General features: G+C 45.9%; 4 protein-coding genes across 4 annotated transcripts; 2 read left to right on the top strand and 2 right to left on the bottom strand.

Annotated features, from left to right (window-relative positions):
• Positions 1 to 409: 409 nt before the first annotated feature.
• On the bottom strand, positions 410 to 5,363 carry LOC113714588 (putative receptor protein kinase ZmPK1). The gene is made up of 2 exons (XM_027238507.2): positions 5,236 to 5,363; positions 410 to 2,957 (listed from the first exon to the last, which is right to left on the bottom strand). The coding sequence occupies exon 2, from the start codon at positions 2,914 to 2,916 to the stop codon at positions 526 to 528; it is 2,391 nt and encodes a 796-aa protein (XP_027094308.1). The 5' UTR covers positions 2,917 to 2,957; positions 5,236 to 5,363; the 3' UTR covers positions 410 to 525.
• A 39-nt stretch (positions 5,364 to 5,402) lies between these two features.
• LOC113714590 (probable carbohydrate esterase At4g34215) lies at positions 5,403 to 7,004 on the top strand. Its single transcript, XM_027238508.2, has 2 exons — positions 5,403 to 6,008; positions 6,547 to 7,004. The coding sequence occupies exons 1-2, from the start codon at positions 5,403 to 5,405 to the stop codon at positions 6,820 to 6,822; spliced, it is 882 nt and encodes a 293-aa protein (XP_027094309.2). The 3' UTR covers positions 6,823 to 7,004.
• A 4,147-nt stretch (positions 7,005 to 11,151) lies between these two features.
• On the bottom strand, positions 11,152 to 16,935 carry LOC140016201 (uncharacterized). The gene has a single exon (XM_072069661.1). The coding sequence runs from the start codon at positions 16,933 to 16,935 to the stop codon at positions 11,152 to 11,154; it is 5,784 nt and encodes a 1,927-aa protein (XP_071925762.1).
• A 2,301-nt stretch (positions 16,936 to 19,236) lies between these two features.
• LOC140015599 (probable carbohydrate esterase At4g34215) lies at positions 19,237 to 20,985 on the top strand. The gene is made up of 2 exons (XM_072068298.1): positions 19,237 to 19,989; positions 20,528 to 20,985. The coding sequence occupies exons 1-2, from the start codon at positions 19,384 to 19,386 to the stop codon at positions 20,801 to 20,803; spliced, it is 882 nt and encodes a 293-aa protein (XP_071924399.1). The 5' UTR covers positions 19,237 to 19,383; the 3' UTR covers positions 20,804 to 20,985.
• The last annotated feature ends 2,147 nt before the right edge of the window (positions 20,986 to 23,132 follow it).

The following is a 23,132-nucleotide window of genomic DNA, read 5'->3' as shown; positions in this document are numbered from 1 at the left end:
CCATGGTTAAGGAGAACAAATCTTTGACGAAATCACTAACAAAGCAAATATACGATTGCAAGTATAGTGCAGTTACCATTAAACGATTATGAATTATAACAACTGTATATTTGCTTTCTTCGAGTAAATACTGAACCGGTGAACCAGTTGTACTTTCAAATTTCAATTAGACAGCTTTTTCTCCAATAAATGTTCATTACCGTTCAATTCATCTTTTGGTTTCAGGTTGTGGAACATGTTTCCTGAATAACATTTACATAAAATATCAATGCCAGGTATTGATTAGTCCATGGGATTAGATGACAAAAATTCCCCATTTCCAAGCTGCGAATATTTGTGCGCAGCAATGAATGCTGTGGGGGCAAAGCAATTAAAACACCTGTGTAATCAAATGATCCAAAAAAAAAAATTGAAAAAAGAAAAAGGGTGGATTTCAATAAAACCAGAGACATATAACTATTGATTAGGACATACAACATTTACAAGATTTCTTGAAAAAAATTGAATTTCAGAGCTATAGGCTTACTAGAACATTACTGCTCCTTCACTCTCTTGATGAAGCAGAATGTCCACCACCTCCCTCATTGTTGGCCTGGCATCTATGTCCTCCTCTGCACACTTCAGAGCAACTTTAACCAAAATTTCCATCCGCTCCATATCAAATTCACCATCCAGGGCAGGGTCAACAATTCCCATAACAGATGTAGGTGATCCTCTTCCATTAGCTTCCTGCATTTTCCCCTTCACCCAACTCACAAGCCTTCTCGGCTCAACCGCGCTGCTGTCATCATTAGAATTTCCACCTGTAGGTTTCCTTCCAGTTATTAGTTCCAACACAACAATTCCGTAGCTATAGACATCAACCTTAGAAGTGATTGGAAGGTTGAAAGCCCATTCGGGTGCCATGTAACCTCTAGTTCCCCTAATCTTGGAAAATTGTAGATTGTCGATACCACTTCTGTTCAGCAGTTTAGAGAGCCCAAAGTCTGCTACCTTTGGCTGATAACCAGAGTTCAAAAGTATGTTTTCTGGCTTCACATCACAATGCAAAACCCACTCAAGGCACTCTTCGTGCAGGTAAGCAAGTCCCCTGGCTGTACCTAGAGCAATTTCATATCTCTTCTTCCAATCAAGTTTATCAGAATACAAACTGTTTGCTAGAGTCCCGTGTTCCATGTATTCGTACACCAAAAGCCTGTGCTTCCCCTCGGCACAATAGCCCCATATTTCTATCAAATTCATATGGTTGAGCCTCCCAATGGTGCTTATCTCTGCAAGAAATTCAGCTTCTCCTTGGATTGCTTCCTTTAGATACTTGATTGCAGCAACTCGATTATCCGACAACATGCCTTTGTATACAACACCACCCCCTCCTTGTCCTATTTCTTCGCTGAAGTTCCTTGTTGCCTTCTTCAGCTCGGCATAACTGAATTTCCTAAATCCCGTTGCAACCTGAAGGTAGCCCTGTATCTTTGCACTAGACCGTCTTTGGGTTTTGAAGAAGTAAGTGAATAAACAGATTATCTCGAAAGCTCCAATAGCCAGAGTACACCACAGAAAAGACTTCACCCAATCTTGGTTTTTTCTTTCATAAGTCCTGTCCAATGGCGTAATCTGGGCACTGCATTGCAAATTTAGATCTCGGCTAGGCTTAATCGTATTCAGATTTATTGTGGGTACTCTTATGTACATGGGATCTGGAAAATCACCCGAACGATATCCATTGAATAAAATAGTCTTGGGCTTACAACTATAGTAACCATTTACTAAGTCAAACGTATATTGAAATCCTTTGCATTCACAATAACTCAAGCATAAGTTTTTACAACTCTCGAAGGTGTAATTAGTGAACGAGCCAAGATCGTAGCCATTATATTGGACATTGAGCAATTGGACAAAACCTGATGAAACAGTGTCAGTGCACGAGAGCTTGAAATCCGGCTCACACCCATTAGACCAATCCGTCAAATTGTTCATCTTATATCCAGGTAGACAAGTGCATTTCCTCTCACTGTCAGGAGCAGAGCTACATATGCTGTTGGCGCCACAAATGCCAGGAATACTGCATGGTTCAGAGCTTTGTTGCCATGTAACCTGCCAGCTCTGAGTGGCCTTATCTAGACTATAGACCCGAAGGTTGCCATCAACATCCATTACCAATCTTCTCTGAAGTCTAACACCACAATCAGAAGTATTAAACTGAAGTGTATCAGATGACAAGAAGTAGCCTGATGAGTTTAACATGGCAACTTTACTACTGTTGTAGGTGGACCTGCCTGCGGTCCAGATAACAAGCGTTGGATCAGGCCAGAAAACATTAGTTATTTCAGGACCCTCGTACCGGAGATGCAGGACATTATCGCTACCGAAATATAACTTGTAAAAACCAGAGGAATAATTAGTTTTGCTTCTGGAGGAAACAAGAATTGAGTTTCTGGTAAACAGTTGCTCGGGAAGGAGAGTATCTGTAGGGGAATCAAAACTTTGCCAAAGATTTTGGCCATCAGAAGTGCTCAGAATAAGGTTACCATTATCATGAAGTTCCAATTGAACAGAAGAGCTTGATTCTGTAGCACTTGACCAAACAAGAAGCTGTCCCGCATCAGTCAACTCAAGATTGCCTGAATTTTGTAGAATCAGCTTGGTGTGTTGTCCGTTAACCAGCTGATCTCGATTGGCCATCCAAACTATTGTGTGATTATCATCATATCGCTCAGCGAACCATATAGAAAAGCAGTAAGAATTTTCACCGACGCTGAAAAATCCAGCGGCGAAAATGGCATCTGGGGTCGAAACAAGAAAATCTCGAGTCGAAAGCGATGAGCCCTTTGTTAAACTTGTATAGGTTCTCGAGAAAGATGGAAGTGGCAACGACAGGAGTAATGAAGAAAGGAGAAATCGAAGCAGGGTAGCCATGGCATGAGCAACAACTGCGACTGCTCCAATTAATGATCCACCTGAATCAGGTTTGAATAAATCTATATGTAGTCATTCTCTGACTTCGTATAAGTTCATAATTAAAAAATAATTGAAACTGCCGTTGACTACAGGATTCTTCAGCAGCCTCATGACGTTGTGGAAATAAAATGATTTGTTTTTTTCCCTTCCGGGGGAGCATGTAGTGAGAGTTACGATTATAAAGTGTTTGACCAAAGAGGATGGTTAAATAATTTTTGTCAGGTGATAACTCATCTTTCACTACCTCTGTCAGAACAGAAGAAATAATTTAAGGTTAAACTAAAAATTACCAAGGGGTTCTTTTTTTTTTTTTTTAAAAAGGTACAAATATATATATATTTTTAGTATTTAGTGATTTTATAGATATGCAAGAGAAAAGGTCACAATTAGCAGCTGCTACTCCAATATAAAACTGCCAAACTGTTAATTGACGTGGTCTTAAAAGCAATACGGACCAACGGACACAGCTTTGACTTTCAGAATTGATCAATTAGATAAATGAGAAAAGTCAGTCTGGACTGTTAATTTCCTTCCAGAAATTGTCCAAAGCTTTAAAATTTGGACCAATTCAGGAATTTCTCGTTTTAGTTTCCAGCATCTTCCTCGACTGAAAGTCTTACAGGATGCCCACGATTTTCCATATCTAATGATGCACTCTAGAAGAAGTATAATTTTGTACTCACATAAAAACGATCTTTTTTTTTAAAAAAAAAAAAAAAAAAAGGAAGCTCCACTTCTCAATTCTGATTTTCAGATTTTACCCCAATTCTAGTCACAACCGATACATGCTAATAAATCTTCTTTACAATTCACAGCAATTGTTGAAAATTATCCGCTCCGAGGAATTCTTACCTGTGTCATAATTTGTAAGGAATTCATATATCTATATATATACACACACATCTTTAAAGTAAGGCTAAAAGATAACCATCCAAAACAATACTTACAAGTCTTCTTTTATATATATTCCAGCATATTCTAACAGCGTTATGAAGTAGTTTCTGAGTCAAATAATTTCAGCCATATATTTCTCATTTCTTTTTTATTTGTGAAGTAGCTGTCTTTTCCCTGAATTGGACCACAAGTTTTTGCTGATATGATCGAACAGCGTTATGTTTCTTGAGGCCCACCTGCAGATTGAATGGGCCTCCATTGAGGCCACCCACAATTGAATTTAGTACTGCCAGTTTCTAGGCCTCCAGAACTTGGATACAATTTAGTACAATTAAGGCCCTTCACTGCACTATCCTCAGAAGGGCCCCTAATTTCTGTGCCTACAAGTAATGGGTGGTCATCCGATCCGAGTGCTTTATGCCTTAATTATCGCTTGTTCTTCATCCTAAGAAAGTCAGCATAGAACTTGGAAGGACTCAAAGGATGCCCCAGTCAATAAGTTAGAATTCGATCAAGAATATCAAATCCTGACTGACTGACCTTGGTTTAGTTTCTCAGTTTCCACACGGCTTGAATAACATGTAATATCTCAAATTAGTCTAAATCATATATATAAAGAGAACTCAGTTCATTCAAAGTCTCTATACGCCTTTAGTGGGAGGCCAAGAAATAAAAGTACATCTATATATTTTCGTGTAAGGAACTTTCAAATAGTTTTTCAAAACTATGCATAAAGATGCCTTGATCCTGAACTGAACACAATATAGGTGACACGAAATTCTTTTTCTCTGCTATTATATGAGTATATTGACTTGAGTAGCAAGCAATTCTTAAAGCAAAAAGCTATTGACTCTCGAGCAGTTGAGATCTTAGAGATTATGTAAGGGAGGTTTAACTTCATTCTTAAAAACATAACCAATCACTATGCATAATATATGCATCAAAGTCAAATCCGTATGTGTATTGCTTCTACCAAAATGACATATTACTATCACATTTAGGCATCTCTTTAGATCTCTGCATGCAATGCATTATTAATTTCTGCCCCACAACGACCTAGTCAGTGACTACCGCGTTTGGAGATCATTGTTCCTCTTCACATTTGATTTGACTAACAACATTGGAACCATTAGAAAATTAAGGCATTAGCAAAAATCAAATTTTTTTAGAGAAAAAGAAAGTTTGAATACTTTTGATTCTATTTATCAACGCAGAGATTGGGACAAGGCGTGTATGTTAGAACTAAAGGGTTTCTTTTAAGAGCGAAATCTTCTTTGTAAAAAGTGATCCATCCTTTCTTACCATTTAGTAAATCAACATATGTTGGCGTGGAAATCGTCGGATGTGTACGCGGCAATTCTTAGCAACTCAACGATTACTAACCTGTAATCAAAGTTTGCGAGCGAAGAAGTTATAGTCCGTCACTATTTAATATCATCAGGCCTGCTTATTATATTCTTGCTTCCAAAGTGGTCCAACTAGCTCTGAATTCCATACGGACAGCATAAGGTTTGTCTGGATTGGGTGCTGCATCATCTATCAATAAAGGGATGTTTGCCTTTCTTTGGCTAATGCTTCTAGCCTACGCCTGGTTGGTGAGCCCTGTGAATTCCAACAATGTATACTCTCCTCCTCCTTCACAAGTCCAGAGCATATTCCTGCTGGCCGGGCAAAGCAACATGTCCGGCAGAGGCGGCGTAATCAATCGCACCTGGGATGGTGTCATCCCATTTCAGTCCCAATCAAAAACACCAAGCATTCTCCGGCTGAGTGCCGTCCAGACTTGGGTGCAAGCTCAGGACCCCTTGCACAAGGATATAGATGTGAACAACACTTGTGGGGTTGGGCCGGGGATGGCGTTTGCAAATTCTGTTATGAGTAAGGACTCGAGTATTGGGGCCATTGGTTTGGTCCCTTGTGCCATTGGAGGTACAAAGATCAGTGAGTGGGGCCGTGGCAGAGAGCTGTACAACCGGCTGATTAGGAGGGCGGAGGCCGCCTTGCAAGGTGGCGGGATTATCAGAGCACTTCTGTGGTATCAAGGAGAAAGCGACACAATTGAGCATGAAGATGCCAAATTATACAAGATCAGGTTGGAGAGATTGTTCACCCATCTGCGTGCTGATCTACAGTTGCCTGCACTTCCTGTGATCCAGGTAAGAAGAATTAACTTAGGAATGGGGAACTGTCGTGATCAGTGCCAGCCATTGCTGATAATATCATAATTCATTGTTTATTACACCCCAAAAAAAAAAAACCACCAGCGTCTTCGAGATGAAAACAAAGGTCCTATGCACCAAAGACTTTGATGTTTATTAATTGACCACTCTACATTATTCACAAGCTAAATTCCAAGGAGAAAACACATTTGTACATATCACATGAATGAAGTAAACTAAGGTCCATTATTAACGTATAGTGTATAGTTTAAAAACTCAAAAAAGGTGTTCCTACATTAATAACGTATAGTGTATAGTTTAATAACTCAAAAAAGGTGTTCCTACATTAATAAGACAGACACCTCGTGGCTGGCCGGCCGGTCGGCGAAACATATCCAAAATTTATTTGGTTGGTTGTTCTGCATGTGCATTTTATCTACTCCATCATCATAGAATTTGTCTTCTTTTGCGTCGTTGGATTCAGTGGCCATTAATGCATTGGGGTTGAGTTTGTTCGGTGGTTTGTGGGATGTAGGTGGCATTGGCATCAGGACAAGGACCATACGTGGATGTTGTGAGGAAAGCTCAGTTCGAGGTTGACCTCCCAAATGTGAAAACGGTGGATGCCTATGGGCTACCCATGGAGCCGGATTCCTTGCACCTCAGCACTTCAGCACAGGTCCGGCTTGGGGAGATGTTGGCCGATACCTTTCTTCAGTCTGTGCCTCTGCTGCCCGTTCACGTTCAGAGTAGTGCCTGCAAAACATGTCAAAATTTTGTTTTGGACACTTTTCTTAGGCCATTTAGGTAAAGTCTTTGAATCATGGGTAAAATGCATAATATATCCAGCCTCATTGATCACACTTCATGAATCTATAGCAAAATGCATGTATTTAATTCAATGAATCCAGCATGGTATTTAATTTCTTCTTCTTTTTTTAAACTTGTAAGAACCCAAAAATTAATATCTTTATAACACCGACAGATATCTTATTTGAATTGTTACTTTAAATTCTGTTGGGCGTTCGAAAGTTGAAATGAAAAGCCTCATCGGCTCTTCCAATTTTAGTTAGGTAAGGAATTCCATGAAGGCCATGACCAAGAAAGGAACAGAATGATCTTTTCTAAGCATGAAATTCGTCGTAAGCGTAAGCAAGAAGGCCGGTCAAGCCCACATTCTACCGGAGAACAGAATGTATCCTGCTTCCTTGCACAAGTCTAAATCCTGAGAGGTATAAGATGTACTAAGTAACCAGGAAACGAAAACCTTTCGCAAATTTTCAGACGGGTTTCATTGGTATTTCAACTTTGTAGAAGCAGATTTTCCCGTTTTAGACTTCATTTCAGTATCTTGTTTATTTGTATAACAAATTAAAAGCCAAAAGTAGATTTTTCTTTTTAGGCTTTTCCAAAATCAAATGCAAGCAGAATTTGTTGGATGTATCATATATATTGGAGATTAGTAAAAGCTGCTTTTATAGATATTTTTTTTCATACCAAAAAATAACTGTTTACTGTGCATGCCTGCTCTAACAATATGTCTCCGAGCAGTATCAAAAAAATAGTTTTGATATTTTTGTTTGGAATTTCATGGTTGATAATGATCATGACGAATGCTCCTGTACAAAGAAACCAAGCTGATGCGACTGCCAAAAACCGTATCCGAGCTGAGTTAAGACGGCCGGGCTGTTCAGGTGCTGCCGACCTGCAAGGGCGAGTCGAGCTGGGGGTCCTGAAAAGAGAAAACCGGAGGCGGGACGAAAGTCCCTGGAATAGCTCCGACGATCAAGTCAGTTTGGCCGGAGAGTATAGTAGTAGTAGAGAATACTTGTGTCAGCGTACCTTGTGTAGTCTTGGTAGCGTAGTATATATAGGACCGGATGAGTTGTAGTTTCCTTATGGGAGTCAAAGTCCCCTTAGGGTTCGGAGTCTTCCTAGGATTTTATGCGGCGGCCCCTACATGTTCGGAGGCGGCGGCCCATCAAGCCCATCATAGGAGGCCCTTGACACGGCCGAGCTGGCCCCCTTATGCCGAGCTGGCCCGTGCAGGATTTGATATCCCCTGCGCCGACCTGATGCGTGCAATGTGCCGAGCTAACACGTGTCATGCGTGGATTATCCCCACTACACTAGCCCCCCTTGAGTCTAGAGTCACTGATAGGTCATGTGAGTCTGGACCAAATTTCGAAGCGTCAGGTCAGCCTGCAGTAGGGCCCACAATCCCACGACAGCGCGCCTTGTCCGAGTAACTGCCACGTTTGCTGTCATAACCGTCACTTCAAGAGTCACGTCCCCCATGATGGCGGTTGTCAGCTCAAGCGTTTCTCCAGGTCAACCGTCTTTTAGCAATAAATTCAAATTTCCAACTCGGGACCTTTCGGCTTCCCGCCCAGGGGGCTTATAAATAGGCCCTACAAGACGTCACTTTCACACCTCCCTTCTCATTTCTCTTCTTTCACAAATCCCATCAGCTCGCCTCCTGCCTAGAGAACTCCAGAGTAGCGCTTCCCCCTAAGCACACAACAGCTCCTCATCCACTAGTAAGTCTTCTTTTCCCTTTTATGTCTTCTTCGTCCACGCACTCAGATATCACTAGCTCGGTACCTAGGCGTAGAGTAGCCCGACCTGCACCTATAGAGATAATCTCCTCCTCCTCTAGCTCTTCTTCTTCCAGCTCGTCGGAATACCTACCTTCCCCCATACACTCTCCCACTTTAGAGATGGACCAACCCAACCAGCCTGCCCGACCTGACGCTGGGGCTGCCGACCTAGGGATTCCCCTAGAGGTAACTCCAGCTCGGACTAGGGCGGGACCTTCCAAGGGGCCGGATATCGACTTCGGGGAAGTCGAGCTTATCCCCCCTATCCTAGACCAGGGAAGTGTGGACGAGCTGGTGGGGAGGTATGATATCCCCCTCCAGTTCGAGGCTAAGGCTGCCCGACCAGGGGAGTATGCTTGCCGACCTCCTTCTGAGTTTGTGGCCATCTACAGGGATCAGCTCATAGCTGGTCTCCGTCTTCCCATTCCCCAATTCCTTTACCAAATTCTAACCTTTTGGGGAATTCGAATAACCCAGCTCGTTCCAAACGCCATCAGATCGATCTTCGGCTTCTTTATGATGTGCCGAGTCCTCGAAATTCCCTATTCCCTAGACCTTTTCAGGTCATTCTTCCAAATGAAGGTGAGCGGGCCAGTTCATGGCTGGTTTTATTTTGCTCGCAGGAGCGGGGGAGAACTCCCCACCCGCGAACTGTTCACGCACACCCCTTCTTCCATTAAGGGCTGGAAAGCTCAGTTCTTCTATGTGAAGAACACGGGCTTTCCTCCCTTGACCTGGAGGGAGGAGACCCAGGTGTCCGACCCCATTCCTTCACCTCTTCCTGCGGCCGAGCTGGACCTCCTGGTTAGCTCGGATGCTCGATTATCGGTGAAGGAATTTAGCAACGCCCATCTCCGGTCGGCGGGGCTGATTCGAGCAGAGGTGAACGACCCTGCGCCTGACCTCCGACCTCTCACACCCGAGGAGCTTACAGCTTGTAATCCCTTTGATCTTCTTTTCCTTGCTTTCCTTTCTTTTCCTTTGCCGCACGAACTGACCCCTTTCTTTGCTCTCAGTGAAGAGGTTCTCCCAGCTTCTGAACATAGGAGGGACAGGCAGCTCGCGCGCGGCTACCTCGGTACCCTCCTCAGCTCCTGGTAACGTGGTTCCTCCCCCACCAGAGCCTATTCCCGCAGCTCAGTCTACCCCCTTGGAGGAACCCAAAAAGAAGAGGAGGAAGACCACCGCCAAGAAAGCCAGGACCGAGGTGACCACCTCGGCTACACCTACGCCCCAACCATCTCCTACTGGCGCTTCCACGGAGCACTATGGGGTCAACACTGCCGAGCTGCAGGCCTCATCTGAGTCGCCCCCTTCGATGTGGCGGACGAGGAACATCATTCCTCTCAAGCCCCCCACCGAGCTGAGCACACACCCCCACCCCCTCCATTTCTGCCCGAAGTGGGGGTTGTCGATGAATGACCGAGCTCAGTTTCCAGAGGCTGCTCGAGAGCTCGTCAAAGGTTCGGTGCTCCCACGCGACCATCACTTTATCCAGCTCGCATCCAACTCCGAGTTGCTGTCGCACTACTACCTGAGCGCAGCCCAGGTAGCTTCTTCACTTGGTACTTTATTAGTATCTTTAATCCGTAGACTTCTCACAGTTGGACCTGCAGCTCAACGTCGCCGGTGCCGAGCTGGCTCAGCGATATGAAAACATGGGAGAGAATCTCTCCCAGGCTGATGCAGCCAAGAACAGGCTGTCCAGTCAGCTTGAGGCGGCCGAGGCAAAGCTGGAGGCTACGAAGAAGCAGCTCGCTGACTCCCAGGCTGCCTGCGAGCTGGAAAAGAAAAAGACCGCCGAACTAACTACCCAGCTCGAGGCTGAGCAGAAGAAAGCAGCCGAACTGACTGAGACGGCGAGAGCGGAATGGCGCCAGCTAGGCGTTCAGGACTTCAAAAAGTCCGATGTCTTCATGAATGATCTGGCCATCTTGAATGGCCCCGTCTTGCAGCTCGGCTACACCAAGGCCATGGTGGATGTTCAGTCCTTGAACTTACCGGGCTTTGACCTGAGCAAATGGCCTGACTACAATCCTCAGGCCGCCGATCAGATTGACAGACTTGTCACGGGCTATTCCAACGGGCGCGACCTGGCCGCCTTGGTCGCCGACCCTGCTCTGCCCGGGACCTCCCCCGAGCCGGAGCAAGAACAACAAGGGGAGAACTAGAGAGGTAGTGCCTTAGGCAGGTCTGTTAGGCTAGGCTTAGATTCGAGCTCGGCCAGCTCGCTTTTGTATGGCCCCCCTTATGTATGTCCTTTTGAAATGGAATGAACAGCCTCTTTTCTTACCCAACACTTGTAAAAATTTTCTTTTATTCCATGTTTTCGAGTACATTTATAATTCTTAGTACTGAACTAATGAAGAATAAGTCTGTCCAGCCGACTACCTCAGCTTCAGGCAAACTACTAAAGAAAAAACTTCTAGATTGAGGGACGCCCGTCCAGGCCGAGCTAACTAATAAAGGGGACTAGTAAAGTGAGCTAGATAAGCAAAGAGCAGACCTGTCCAGCTGGTCACCTCAGCTCGGGCAGGGTACTAAAGGAAAAGTCTCAGGTTTGAGTTGTGCCAGATACGCGGGACTTCGCTTCCATCCAGGCGAGCCAGCTTGGAATAACCTGCCCGGCCGACCTCTTTCACCACGTAGGGACCTTCCCAATTTGGGTCTAGTTTTCCCGTGCCCACAGCTCGGCTGACGGAGTTCTTGCGTAACACCAAGTCTCCTGCCTTGAAAGAAAGGTGTCTTACCCTAGCATTGTAGTAGCGTGCGACCTGGCCCTTGTACTTAGCCATCCGTATAGCCGCCTCTTCCCTTCGGTGTTCGATCAGGTCCAAGTTAAGCCGCATCTCCTCCTCATTATCTTGAGCCACAAAGTGTTGCACCCTACCTGAGGGTATTCCGACCTCTGCGGGTATTACCGCCTCGACCCCATACGTCAAGACGAATGGAGTCTCCTGGGTGGCTGTTCGAGGTGTTGTCCGGTAAGCCCATAGTATGGTAGGTAGCTCCTCTAGCCAACTAGTTCGGGCGGACTCTAACCTCGTCCTTAGGCCATGCAGGATGGTTCTGTTGACATTTTCGACCTGCCCATTGGCCTGGGGATGCCCTACTGAGGAGAAGTGCTGCTGGATGCCGAGCTCCGTGCACCACTCTTGAAGAGATTGGTCAGCGAACTGTCTGCCATTGTCCGAGACAAGAACCTTCGGTATGCCAAATCGGCAGACTATGCTCTTCCAAAGGAACTTCTGGATCGATCTGCTGCTGATCGTGTTGAGGGGTTCGGCCTCTACCCACTTGGTGAAGTAATCAATGGCTATTACCAAGTGCTCACAGCCCCCGAGGGCTCGGGGAAACGGTCCTAACAGGTCAATACCCCATTGGAAGAATGGCCACGGGCTGCTGAGAGGAATCATTTCCTGAGTGGGGGTGTGATGTACGGGGGCGTGCAGCTGGCAAGACCTACACCTGGATACCAGCTCAGCTGAATCCCTAAAGATGGTTGGCCAATAGTATCCAGCCAACATTCCCTTTTTGGCTAATACTCTCAGACCGACGTGGTTGCCGCAGATGCCTTCATGCAGCTCGCGTAAGACGTAGTTGCCCTCCTCAGGCGTTATGCACCTCAACCAGGGCTGCAAGTAAGATTTCCTGTACAAAATTCCATGTGTGAGTGCGTACTTCTGTGACTTGATGAGGATTTTGCGAGCCTCCGTCCTGCTTGGTGGAAGCTCCCCACGAACCAGATACTGAATGATAGGATCCATCCAGGAGCTCACTACCTGAATGACTGCAGCGTTTACCTGTTCATAGGCCCGACTTCTGACGACCTCTACCAGTATTTCCCGACCTGAGAAGCCAGTCGAGGTGGAGGCTAGTTTAGACAGGGCGTCGGCTCGCTTGTTCTGGCTCCGCGGAATCTGCTCGAGCGTGAACTGCTCGAACTGACCCTTCAGTTCACATGTTTTAGCCACATACTTTCTTAGTGAGCCTTCTTTGACCTCATAGCTCCCCCCTACTTGGTTCACTATCAGCTGTGAATCACTGTAGACTTTTATCGATCTGGCCCCCAACCTTCGGGCCATCTCCATCCCCGCAATCAGAGCCTCGTACTCTGACTCGTTGTTAGAGGCTCTAAAATCGAACCTCAAGGCGTAGGGCAGCTCCTCCCCAGTGGGGCTAATTAAGAAGAGCCCTGCACCACATCCTTCCTTACTTGATGCGCCATCCACGTATAATGTCCAGGTGGGATCTGCAGCTTCTGTGTCCTTTCCAGCCCGGGCAGTCTTCCCAGACAGGTCTGCCTTTACCGCTTTTTCTGGATGCGTGGCCTCAACGGCATCTTCGGCCCGCCCGACCTTAGCTGCCCCCTTGGTCTTTCCGACCTGGGCAGTTCCTTGGGTCCGTTCGACCTCAGCCGCTTCTCCGGCCTGCCTGTCCTTGGCAGCTTCTTCGGCCTGCTGGGCCTCAGCTGCTTCTTCGGACGGTCCATCCTCCGCTACCTGTATGGCCTGGATGATCTCAGCAGCGTCTCCGGCCTGTAAGACCTCTACTGCTTCTCGGGCCTGAGTGGCCTTGGTAGTCTTTGGGGTCTGTAAGGGCTTTGCTGCTTGTCCGTTATGTGCCTTTTTAGCATCTTCTCCATCGTTCCCGGCCTGTACATTCCTGACCTGACCGACCTCCGCTTCGGGCAATCCAAAGGAAACACCATCCGCTATGAAGTCCGCCAGGGCTTGGGCTTTGATGGCCGTCCTGGGCTGATATCCCAGGTCGTATTCGGACAACTCCACAGCCCATTTCACCATTCGACCCGAGGACTCGGGTTTGGAAATGATCTGCTTCAGGGGCTGGTCCGTCATGACTACTACGGGGTGAGCTTGAAAGTACGTCCTGAGTTTCCGAGCTGCGTGTACTAATGCCAAAACATATCGCTCCACCGCCGAGTACCTGGCCTCGGCCCCCTGCAGGGCGCGGCTAACATAATATACGGGCTTCTGTACCTTGTTCTCCTCTCGCACCAGCACCGCGCTAACAGCTCCCTCACCCACAGCCAAGTAGATGAACAGGGTCTCTCCCAACTCGGGAGATGTTAGGGCTGGCAACCGAGCGAGGTGGATTTTCAGCTCATCGAACGCCCTCTGGCATTCCAGATTCCACTCGAACTGCCGACCTCCTTTCAGGGCTTTGAAGAAAGGCGACCCCCGAACTGCCGACTTGGACAGGAACCTGTTCAAGGCTGCCATCCTCCCCGTTAGGCGTTGCACATCCTTAATATTCCGGGGTGGAGCCATGTCCATGATAGCCTTGATCTTATCTGGGTTAGCTCTCACCCCTTCCTTAGAAATCATGTAGCCCAGGAACTTTCCCGACCTGACCCCAAAAGTACATTTTTTGGGATTTAGCCGCATTCGTGAGCTCCGAAGGACCTCGAAAATTTCCCTCAGGTCGGAGATGAACTGCTCCTGGGTTCGACTTTTTACCAACATATCATCCACGTAGACTTCCAGGTTCCGACCGATCTGATTTCTAAACAGCTTATTCACCAACCTCTGATAGGTCGCACATGCGTTCTTTAGCCCAAACGGCATGGTAACGTAACAATATGTCCCGTCCTCGGTGATGAACGAGGTCTTCTCTTGATCCTCCTCGTCTAGGGCTATCTGATGGTACCCCTTAAAGGCGTCCAAGAAACAGAAGATCTCATAGCCCGCTGTCGAGTCCACGAGCTGATCAATCCGTGGGAGTGGGTAACAGTCCTTTGGGCAAGCCTTATTCAAGTCAGTGAAATCCACACACATCCGCCAAGCTTTCTCTTCTTTCTTGACCAGCACCGGATTGGCCAGCCAGGTCGGAAAGTAGACTTCCTTAACGATCTTAGCCTCCAGCAACTTTCCCACCTCGCTCTTGACGACCTCCTTTCGCTCAGAAGCGAAGTTCCTCTTCTTCTGCTTTACTGGCCGGACGTTGGGATCCACATGTAGCCTGTGGACTGCCAGCTCGGTGGGGATTCCTGGCATGTCATCAGCACTCCAAGCAAAAATCTCAGCGTACTCCTCCAAGAGAGATTCCAAAGAACTTCTGATCAGCTCACCCAGGCCGGCGCCGACCTTTACTGTGCGCTCAGGTCGGTCGGGCTGGACGGGCAGCTCGGCCAATCCCTCGTCTGTCTCCAATCTTTCTCCCTTCTCCAGGTGTTCCCAGGATTCCAGACAAATTGTCTGAGCTACCAGTTTTTCTTTACCCTTGAGGGTGGCAATATAACACGCCCTTGCCACCTCTGGATCTCCCAGCACCTCAGCCACCCCCGCAGAAGTAGAAAATTTAATGCTGAGGTGCAAGATAGAGCAAACAGCCCGGAGGGCATTCAACGTGGGACGTCCCAGGATCATGTTGTAGGATGACGGCTCCTTAACCACCGCGAAGTTTACCGGGATCGTCCGGCACCTCGGGGCCACCCCCACCGTGACCTGGAGAGTGATCATCCCTTCCGGCCTCACAGGAGGACCAGCAAAGCCGATCAACGGAGTTCGAACCGGTACGAGCTGTCTATCCTCCAGCTGCAGCTCCTTGAAGGTCTTATAATAAAGCACGTCTATGGTACTCCCGTTGTCTATATACACCTTCCTCACCTTGAAGTTACAGGTGATGACTTCTATTACAATGGCTTCATGATTATTAGAGGCCAAAGGGACTGCGTCCTCAGGTCCATAGATTATTTCCTCATACATCTTCAATCGCTTGGCCGAGCTCTCCCCCGTGGGAGGTGGGCGATTGTGCCGCCAAGCTGCATGGCTATCTCCGCCAGCAGGTCCCCCGGCAATAGTATTAATCACCCCTGCCAGGTTCTGTATTTCTTGCTCGGGAGTTCGGCCACGGGGTAACTGAGGTCGGTCCCGGAAGTAACTCGGACGTTCCGACCTGGGCCTTCCCCGTTGTTGGTCAGCTCGTTCCTCCCGTACGAATTGCTCCAGATGGCCTCGTTTGATCAGCATTTCAATATCTTTCTTGAGGTGACGGCAATCCTCCGTATCGTGCCCCACATCCCGGTGATAGGCGCAATACAGACCTTGATCCCGTCTGCTTCTGTCCCCGGCCAAGGGCCGAGGAGGTCTGGATAGCCCCTCCTGCTCCATCACTGCGAGTACTCGAGCTCTAGGTGCCGTGAGGCCAGTCCAAGACTTGTCCTCTCCCATTGGGCGGCTCCTGGGGAGACGGTCATAAGCAATCTTCCTTCCCTGGTCAGGCCGCGCCCTCACCTGGTCGGCGCCCCTCCTGCGCTTGTCATCCCTCAATTTTTCCTGTGCACTCTTAAGGCGATTGGCCTCCTCCGCGTTGGCCTTCTCATGGGCTCGGTCCAGCATCTCCCGAACTGACTTGGGAGGTCTCTCCACAAGCTCGGTGTACAGCTTTTGCTTGCGCAGCCCATTGATGAAGGCGGCCATGACCACCTTGTCGTCGCGATCTCGAACTTGGAGGGACTCATTATTGAAGCGCACCATGTACTCGCGCAAGGGCTCCTCGGGCTTCTGTTGGATAGTCATGAGGTGAGCGGTGCTTTTAGAGTAGGCTCGCGAAGAAACGAACTGTGCTGAGAACTGCCGTGCGAGCTGAGGGAAAGAACTGATCGACCTAGGGGGGAGTCCCTGGAACCACTGCCGGGCCCTTCCTTCTAGGAACATTGGGAAGGTTTTACACCTGACTGCATCCGCGGCGGTTTGTAAACGCATCTGCGTCATGAACACGAACTGGTGGTCCTCCGGATCCGTGGTCGCGTCGTAAGGTTTCATGTTTGGAATTTTGAACTTCGCAGGCAGTTGGTATTCCTCGATATCGAGCACAAAGGGGGAAGCAATGTACCTGTCCGCTTCCGGGTCCAGAAGTAGGTCCAGTTCGTCCTGCACCTGCTGTCGTTCTTTCCGGGGGGAGAGGTCTCCCCTGGGGAGCCTCCGGACGGGCTCCGGGTGTTCAGTTCGGGAGTTCTTGTGAGAAGGCTCCATGACCTCGACTTGCTCGCGCGTGACCTCCCGGCGTGCCCGCTTGGCCCCAGTTTTGGTAGGACTTCCAGTTCGGGACTCGGACTGATCTGCTCCCTGAACCTTTGTCTCCTTGTCCTGATGACCTTCCGACTGCCCCTTGAGGTAGTCCATGATTGCCTCGAAGGTGGGCAGGTTTTCTGCCACCGTCTGAACCAGTTGTTCAGGCGGGATTCGTGAGGGCCCTGCCCCTCCTTCTCCGGGTGTGGGACCCCGAGAGGGGTTTTGAGGGCCACCTCGCTCGGTCCCCTTGGATCCGCCAGCATTCCTTTGCGACCTAGTCTTTGGCATGTTTTTCGCGAAAAAAGAGAATACTCGTTCCCACAGACGGCGCCAATTGATGCGACTGCCAAAAACCGTATCCGAGCTGAGTTAAGACGGCCGGGCTGTTCAGGTGCTGCCGACCTGCAAGGGCGAGTCGAGCTGGGGGTCCTGAAAAGAGAAAACCGGAGGCGGGACGAAAGTCCCTGGAATAGCTCCGACGATCAAGTCAGTTTGGCCGGAGAGTATAGTAGTAGTAGAGAATACTTGTGTCAGCGTACCTTGTGTAGTCTTGGTAGCGTAGTATATATAGGACCGGATGAGTTGTAGTTTCCTTATGGGAGTCAAAGTCTCCTTAGGGTTCGGAGTCTTCCTAGGATTTTATGCGGCGGCCCCTACATGTTCGGAGGCGGCGGCCCATCAAGCCCATCATAGGAGGCCCTTGACACGGCCGAGCTGGCCCCCTTATGCCGAGCTGGCCCGTGCAGGATTTGATATCCCAAGCGCCGACCTGATGCGTGCAATGTGCCGAGCTAACACGTGTCATGCGTGGATTATCCCCACTACACAAGCCAATACCAAATGGTCCTAATCAAAAAGCACGAATTCTTGTTAGCTGGGGAAAGTAACATGGCTGGCCGTGGAGGGGTGGACAAACACATTTGGGATGGTTTTATTCCCCAAGAATGTTATCCTGATCCAGCAATTCTTCGGTTAAATGCAGGACTTTCGTGGGAGGATGCATATGAGCCACTGCACTGGTATATTGATGCCAACAACACTTGTGGGATTGGACCAGGACTGGCTTTTGGTAATAGCCTACTGCAAAAGGCTGAGTCCAACTTTTGAGGCCATAGGTTTGGTACCCTGTGCTGTGGGAGGAAGTATTATTAAGAGTATCTAATTTTTCCTCAGATAAAAAATTATGATTTCAAGGGTAGTTGTGTCAATTAATTAATTAATTACACGCCCTCCTGAACTTAAATTATGTTAGTAATTAGCCAATTGAAATTAATTACCAAATAACTAATCACCATATCATAAATTTCCTTTACAAAACTAATTTTCATGAATAATATTTTTACCAAAATACCATAATTTTGATCACTTGCACACATCTAGAATGCGTCTTATGCACACATCTAGAATGCGTCTTGCACCCACCTGCAGATTGAATGGGCCTCCATTGAGGCCACCCACAATTGAATTTAGTACTGCCAGTTTCTAGGCCTCCAGAACTTGGATACAATTTAGTACAATTAAGGCCCTTCACTGCACTATCCTCAGAAGGGCCCCTAATTTCTGTGCCTACAAGTAATGGGTGGTCATCCGATCCGAGTGCTTTATGCCTTAATTATCGCTTGTTCTTCATCCTAAGAAAGTCAGCATAGAACTTGGAAGGACTCAAAGGATGCCCCAGTCAATAAGTTAGAATTCGATCAAGAATATCAAATCCTGACTGACTGACCTTGGTTTAGTTTCTCAGTTTCCACACGGCTTGAATAACATGTAATATCTCAAATTAGTCTAAATCATATATATAAAGAGAACTCAGTTCATTCAAAGTCTCTATACGCCTTTAGTGGGAGGCCAAGAAATAAAAGTACATCTATATATTTTCGTGTAAGGAACTTTCAAATAGTTTTTCAAAACTATGCATAAAGATGCCTTGATCCTGAACTGAACACAATATAGGTGACACGAAATTCTTTTTCTCTGCTATTATATGAGTATATTGACTTGAGTAGCAAGCAATTCTTAAAGCAAAAAGCTATTGACTCTCGAGCAGTTGAGATCTTAGAGATTATGTAAGGGAGGTTTAACTTCATTCTTAAAAACATAACCAATCACTATGCATAATATATGCATCAAAGTCAAATCCGTATGTGTATTGCTTCTACCAAAATGACATATTACTATCACATTTAGGCATCTCTTTAGATCTCTGCATGCAATGCATTATTAATTTCTGCCCCACAACGACCTAGTCAGTGACTACCGCGTTTGGAGATCATTGTTCCTCTTCACATTTGATTTGACTAACAACATTGGAACCATTAGAAAATTAAGGCATTAGCAAAAATCAAATTTTTTTAGAGAAAAAGAAAGTTTGAATACTTTTGATTCTATTTATCAACGCAGAGATTGGGACAAGGCGTGTATGTTAGAACTAAAGGGTTTCTTTTAAGAGCGAAATCTTCTTTGTAAAAAGTGATCCATCCTTTCTTACCATTTAGTAAATCAACATATGTTGGCGTGGAAATCGTCGGATGTGTACGCGGCAATTCTTAGCAACTCAACGATTACTAACCTGTAATCAAAGTTTGCGAGCGAAGAAGTTATAGTCCGTCACTATTTAATATCATCAGGCCTGCTTATTATATTCTTGCTTCCAAAGTGGTCCAACTAGCTCTGAATTCCATACGGACAGCATAAGGTTTGTCTGGATTGGGTGCTGCATCATCTATCAATAAAGGGATGTTTGCCTTTCTTTGGCTAATGCTTCTAGCCTACGCCTGGTTGGTGAGCCCTGTGAATTCCAACAATGTATACTCTCCTCCTCCTTCACAAGTCCAGAGCATATTCCTGCTGGCCGGGCAAAGCAACATGTCCGGCAGAGGCGGCGTAATCAATCGCACCTGGGATGGTGTCATCCCATTTCAGTCCCAATCAAAAACACCAAGCATTCTCCGGCTGAGTGCCGTCCAGACTTGGGTGCAAGCTCAGGACCCCTTGCACAAGGATATAGATGTGAACAACACTTGTGGGGTTGGGCCGGGGATGGCGTTTGCAAATTCTGTTATGAGTAAGGACTCGAGTATTGGGGCCATTGGTTTGGTCCCTTGTGCCATTGGAGGTACAAAGATCAGTGAGTGGGGCCGTGGCAGAGAGCTGTACAACCGGCTGATTAGGAGGGCGGAGGCCGCCTTGCAAGGTGGCGGGATTATCAGAGCACTTCTGTGGTATCAAGGAGAAAGCGACACAATTGAGCATGAAGATGCCAAATTATACAAGATCAGGTTGGAGAGATTGTTCACCCATCTGCGTGCTGATCTACAGTTGCCTGCACTTCCTGTGATCCAGGTAAGAAGAATTAACTTAGGAATGGGGAACTGTCGTGATCAGTGCCAGCCATTGCTGATAATATCATAATTCATTGTTTATTACACCCCAAAAAAAAAAAACCACCAGCGTCTTCGAGATGAAAACAAAGGTCCTATGCACCAAAGACTTTGATGTTTATTAATTGACCACTCTACATTATTCACAAGCTAAATTCCAAGGAGAAAACACATTTGTACATATCACATGAATGAAGTAAACTAAGGTCCATTATTAACGTATAGTGTATAGTTTAAAAACTCAAAAAAGGTGTTCCTACATTAATAACGTATAGTGTATAGTTTAATAACTCAAAAAAGGTGTTCCTACATTAATAAGACAGACACCTCGTGGCTGGCCGGCCGGTCGGCGAAACATATCCAAAATTTATTTGGTTGGTTGTTCTGCATGTGCATTTTATCTACTCCATCATCATAGAATTTGTCTTCTTTTGCGTCGTTGGATTCAGTGGCCATTAATGCATTGGGGTTGAGTTTGTTCGGTGGTTTGTGGGATGTAGGTGGCATTGGCATCAGGACAAGGACCATACGTGGATGTTGTGAGGAAAGCTCAGTTCGAGGTTGACCTCCCAAATGTGAAAACGGTGGATGCCTATGGGCTACCCATGGAGCCGGATTCCTTGCACCTCAGCACTTCAGCACAGGTCCGGCTTGGGGAGATGTTGGCCGATACCTTTCTTCAGTCTGTGCCTCTGCTGCCCGTTCACGTTCAGAGTAGTGCCTGCAAAACATGTCAAAATTTTGTTTTGGACACTTTTCTTAGGCCATTTAGGTAAAGTCTTTGAATCATGGGTAAAATGCATAATATATCCAGCCTCATTGATCACACTTCATGAATCTATAGCAAAATGCATGTATTTAATTCAATGAATCCAGCATGGTATTTAATTTCTTCTTCTTTTTTTAAACTTGTAAGAACCCAAAAATTAATATCTTTATAACACCGACAGATATCTTATTTGAATTGTTACTTTAAATTCTGTTGGGCGTTCGAAAGTTGAAATGAAAAGCCTCATCGGCTCTTCCAATTTTAGTTAGGTAAGGAATTCCATGAAGGCCATGACCAAGAAAGGAACAGAATGATCTTTTCTAAGCATGAAATTCGTCGTAAGCGTAAGCAAGAAGGCCGGTCAAGCCCACATTCTACCGGAGAACAGAATGTATCCTGCTTCCTTGCACAAGTCTAAATCCTGAGAGGTATAAGATGTACTAAGTAACCAGGAAACGAAAACCTTTCGCAAATTTTCAGACGGGTTTCATTGGTATTTCAACTTTGTAGAAGCAGATTTTCCCGTTTTAGACTTCATTTCAGTATCTTGTTTATTTGTATAACAAATTAAAAGCCAAAAGTAGATTTTTCTTTTTAGGCTTTTCCAAAATCAAATGCAAGCAGAATTTGTTGGATGTATCATATATATTGGAGATTAGTAAAAGCTGCTTTTATAGATATTTTTTTTCATACCAAAAAATAACTGTTTACTGTGCATGCCTGCTCTAACAATATGTCTCCGAGCAGTATCAAAAAAATAGTTTTGATATTTTTGTTTGGAATTTCATGGTTGATAATGATCATGACGAATGCTCCTGTACAAAGAAACCAAGCTGATGCGACTGCCAAAAACCGTATCCGAGCTGAGTTAAGACGGCCGGGCTGTTCAGGTGCTGCCGACCTGCAAGGGCGAGTCGAGCTGGGGGTCCTGAAAAGAGAAAACCGGAGGCGGGACGAAAGTCCCTGGAATAGCTCCGACGATCAAGTCAGTTTGGCCGGAGAGTATAGTAGTAGTAGAGAATACTTGTGTCAGCGTACCTTGTGTAGTCTTGGTAGCGTAGTATATATAGGACCGGATGAGTTGTAGTTTCCTTATGGGAGTCAAAGTCCCCTTAGGGTTCGGAGTCTTCCTAGGATTTTATGCGGCGGCCCCTACATGTTCGGAGGCGGCGGCCCATCAAGCCCATCATAGGAGGCCCTTGACACGGCCGAGCTGGCCCCCTTATGCCGAGCTGGCCCGTGCAGGATTTGATATCCCAAGCGCCGACCTGATGCGTGCAATGTGCCGAGCTAACACGTGTCATGCGTGGATTATCCCCACTACACAAGCCAATACCAAATGGTCCTAATCAAAAAGCACGAATTCTTGTTAGCTGGGGAAAGTAACATGGCTGGCCGTGGAGGGGTGGACAAACACATTTGGGATGGTTTTATTCCCCAAGAATGTTATCCTGATCCAGCAATTCTTCGGTTAAATGCAGGACTTTCGTGGGAGGATGCATATGAGCCACTGCACTGGTATATTGATGCCAACAACACTTGTGGGATTGGACCAGGACTGGCTTTTGGTAATAGCCTACTGCAAAAGGCTGAGTCCAACTTTTGAGGCCATAGGTTTGGTACCCTGTGCTGTGGGAGGAAGTATTATTAAGAGTATCTAATTTTTCCTCAGATAAAAAATTATGATTTCAAGGGTAGTTGTGTCAATTAATTAATTAATTACACGCCCTCCTGAACTTAAATTATGTTAGTAATTAGCCAATTGAAATTAATTACCAAATAACTAATCACCATATCATAAATTTCCTTTACAAAACTAATTTTCATGAATAATATTTTTACCAAAATACCATAATTTTGATCACTTGCACACATCTAGAATGCGTCTTATGCACTAATATTCATTGACCTTTCTTTTTCTTTACTTACAATTGATCATTGATTCATTTTGCATACTCTCAAAACATTAAGTTTAAAAAAATTACTCAAGGTTTGGGGATTGCATCGCATATTTCATGAATTTTCACAAAAATTTATCTACACAAATTGTGGCATGCGTCTAGGTAGTTAGTGTATACACGGTTAATTTAATTTGGATTAATCCTTTTTTATACCATCCATCCAATATTTCGGAGCATCACTTAGTGTTGTTAATATACATTTTTCATCTTTTAAATTCCTTTTGTATCTTTCTATTAAGAGTATTTAATTTTTCCTCACATATATAAAAATTATGGTTTCTTTAGTAATTTTGTTAATTAATTATTTACCAATTACTGGCCTCCTTTCTTTTTTTTAAGTACTTCATTTGTGAAATTTCAATTAATGTTAGTAAT

This window comes from Coffea arabica, chromosome 10c, assembly GCF_036785885.1.
Source record: "Coffea arabica cultivar ET-39 chromosome 10c, Coffea Arabica ET-39 HiFi, whole genome shotgun sequence".
Lineage (NCBI taxonomy): Eukaryota > Viridiplantae > Streptophyta > Magnoliopsida > Gentianales > Rubiaceae > Coffea > Coffea arabica.
This window is presented reverse-complemented; position numbering and strand designations above follow the sequence as displayed.

Excerpts from the sequence above, each read along its gene's own strand:
- LOC113714588 (XM_027238507.2), bottom strand. The coding sequence starts at position 2,916 with ATGGCTACCCTGCTTCGATTTCTCCTTTCTTCATTACTCCTGTCGTTG.
- LOC113714590 (XM_027238508.2), top strand. The coding sequence starts at position 5,403 with ATGTTTGCCTTTCTTTGGCTAATGCTTCTAGCCTACGCCTGGTTGGTG. Across the intron at positions 6,009-6,546 it reads CTGCACTTCCTGTGATCCAG|GTGGCATTGGCATCAGGACA; the intron begins GTAAGAAGAATT and ends TGTGGGATGTAG.
- LOC140016201 (XM_072069661.1), bottom strand. The coding sequence starts at position 16,935 with ATGCCAAAGACTAGGTCGCAAAGGAATGCTGGCGGATCCAAGGGGACC.
- LOC140015599 (XM_072068298.1), top strand. The coding sequence starts at position 19,384 with ATGTTTGCCTTTCTTTGGCTAATGCTTCTAGCCTACGCCTGGTTGGTG. Across the intron at positions 19,990-20,527 it reads CTGCACTTCCTGTGATCCAG|GTGGCATTGGCATCAGGACA; the intron begins GTAAGAAGAATT and ends TGTGGGATGTAG.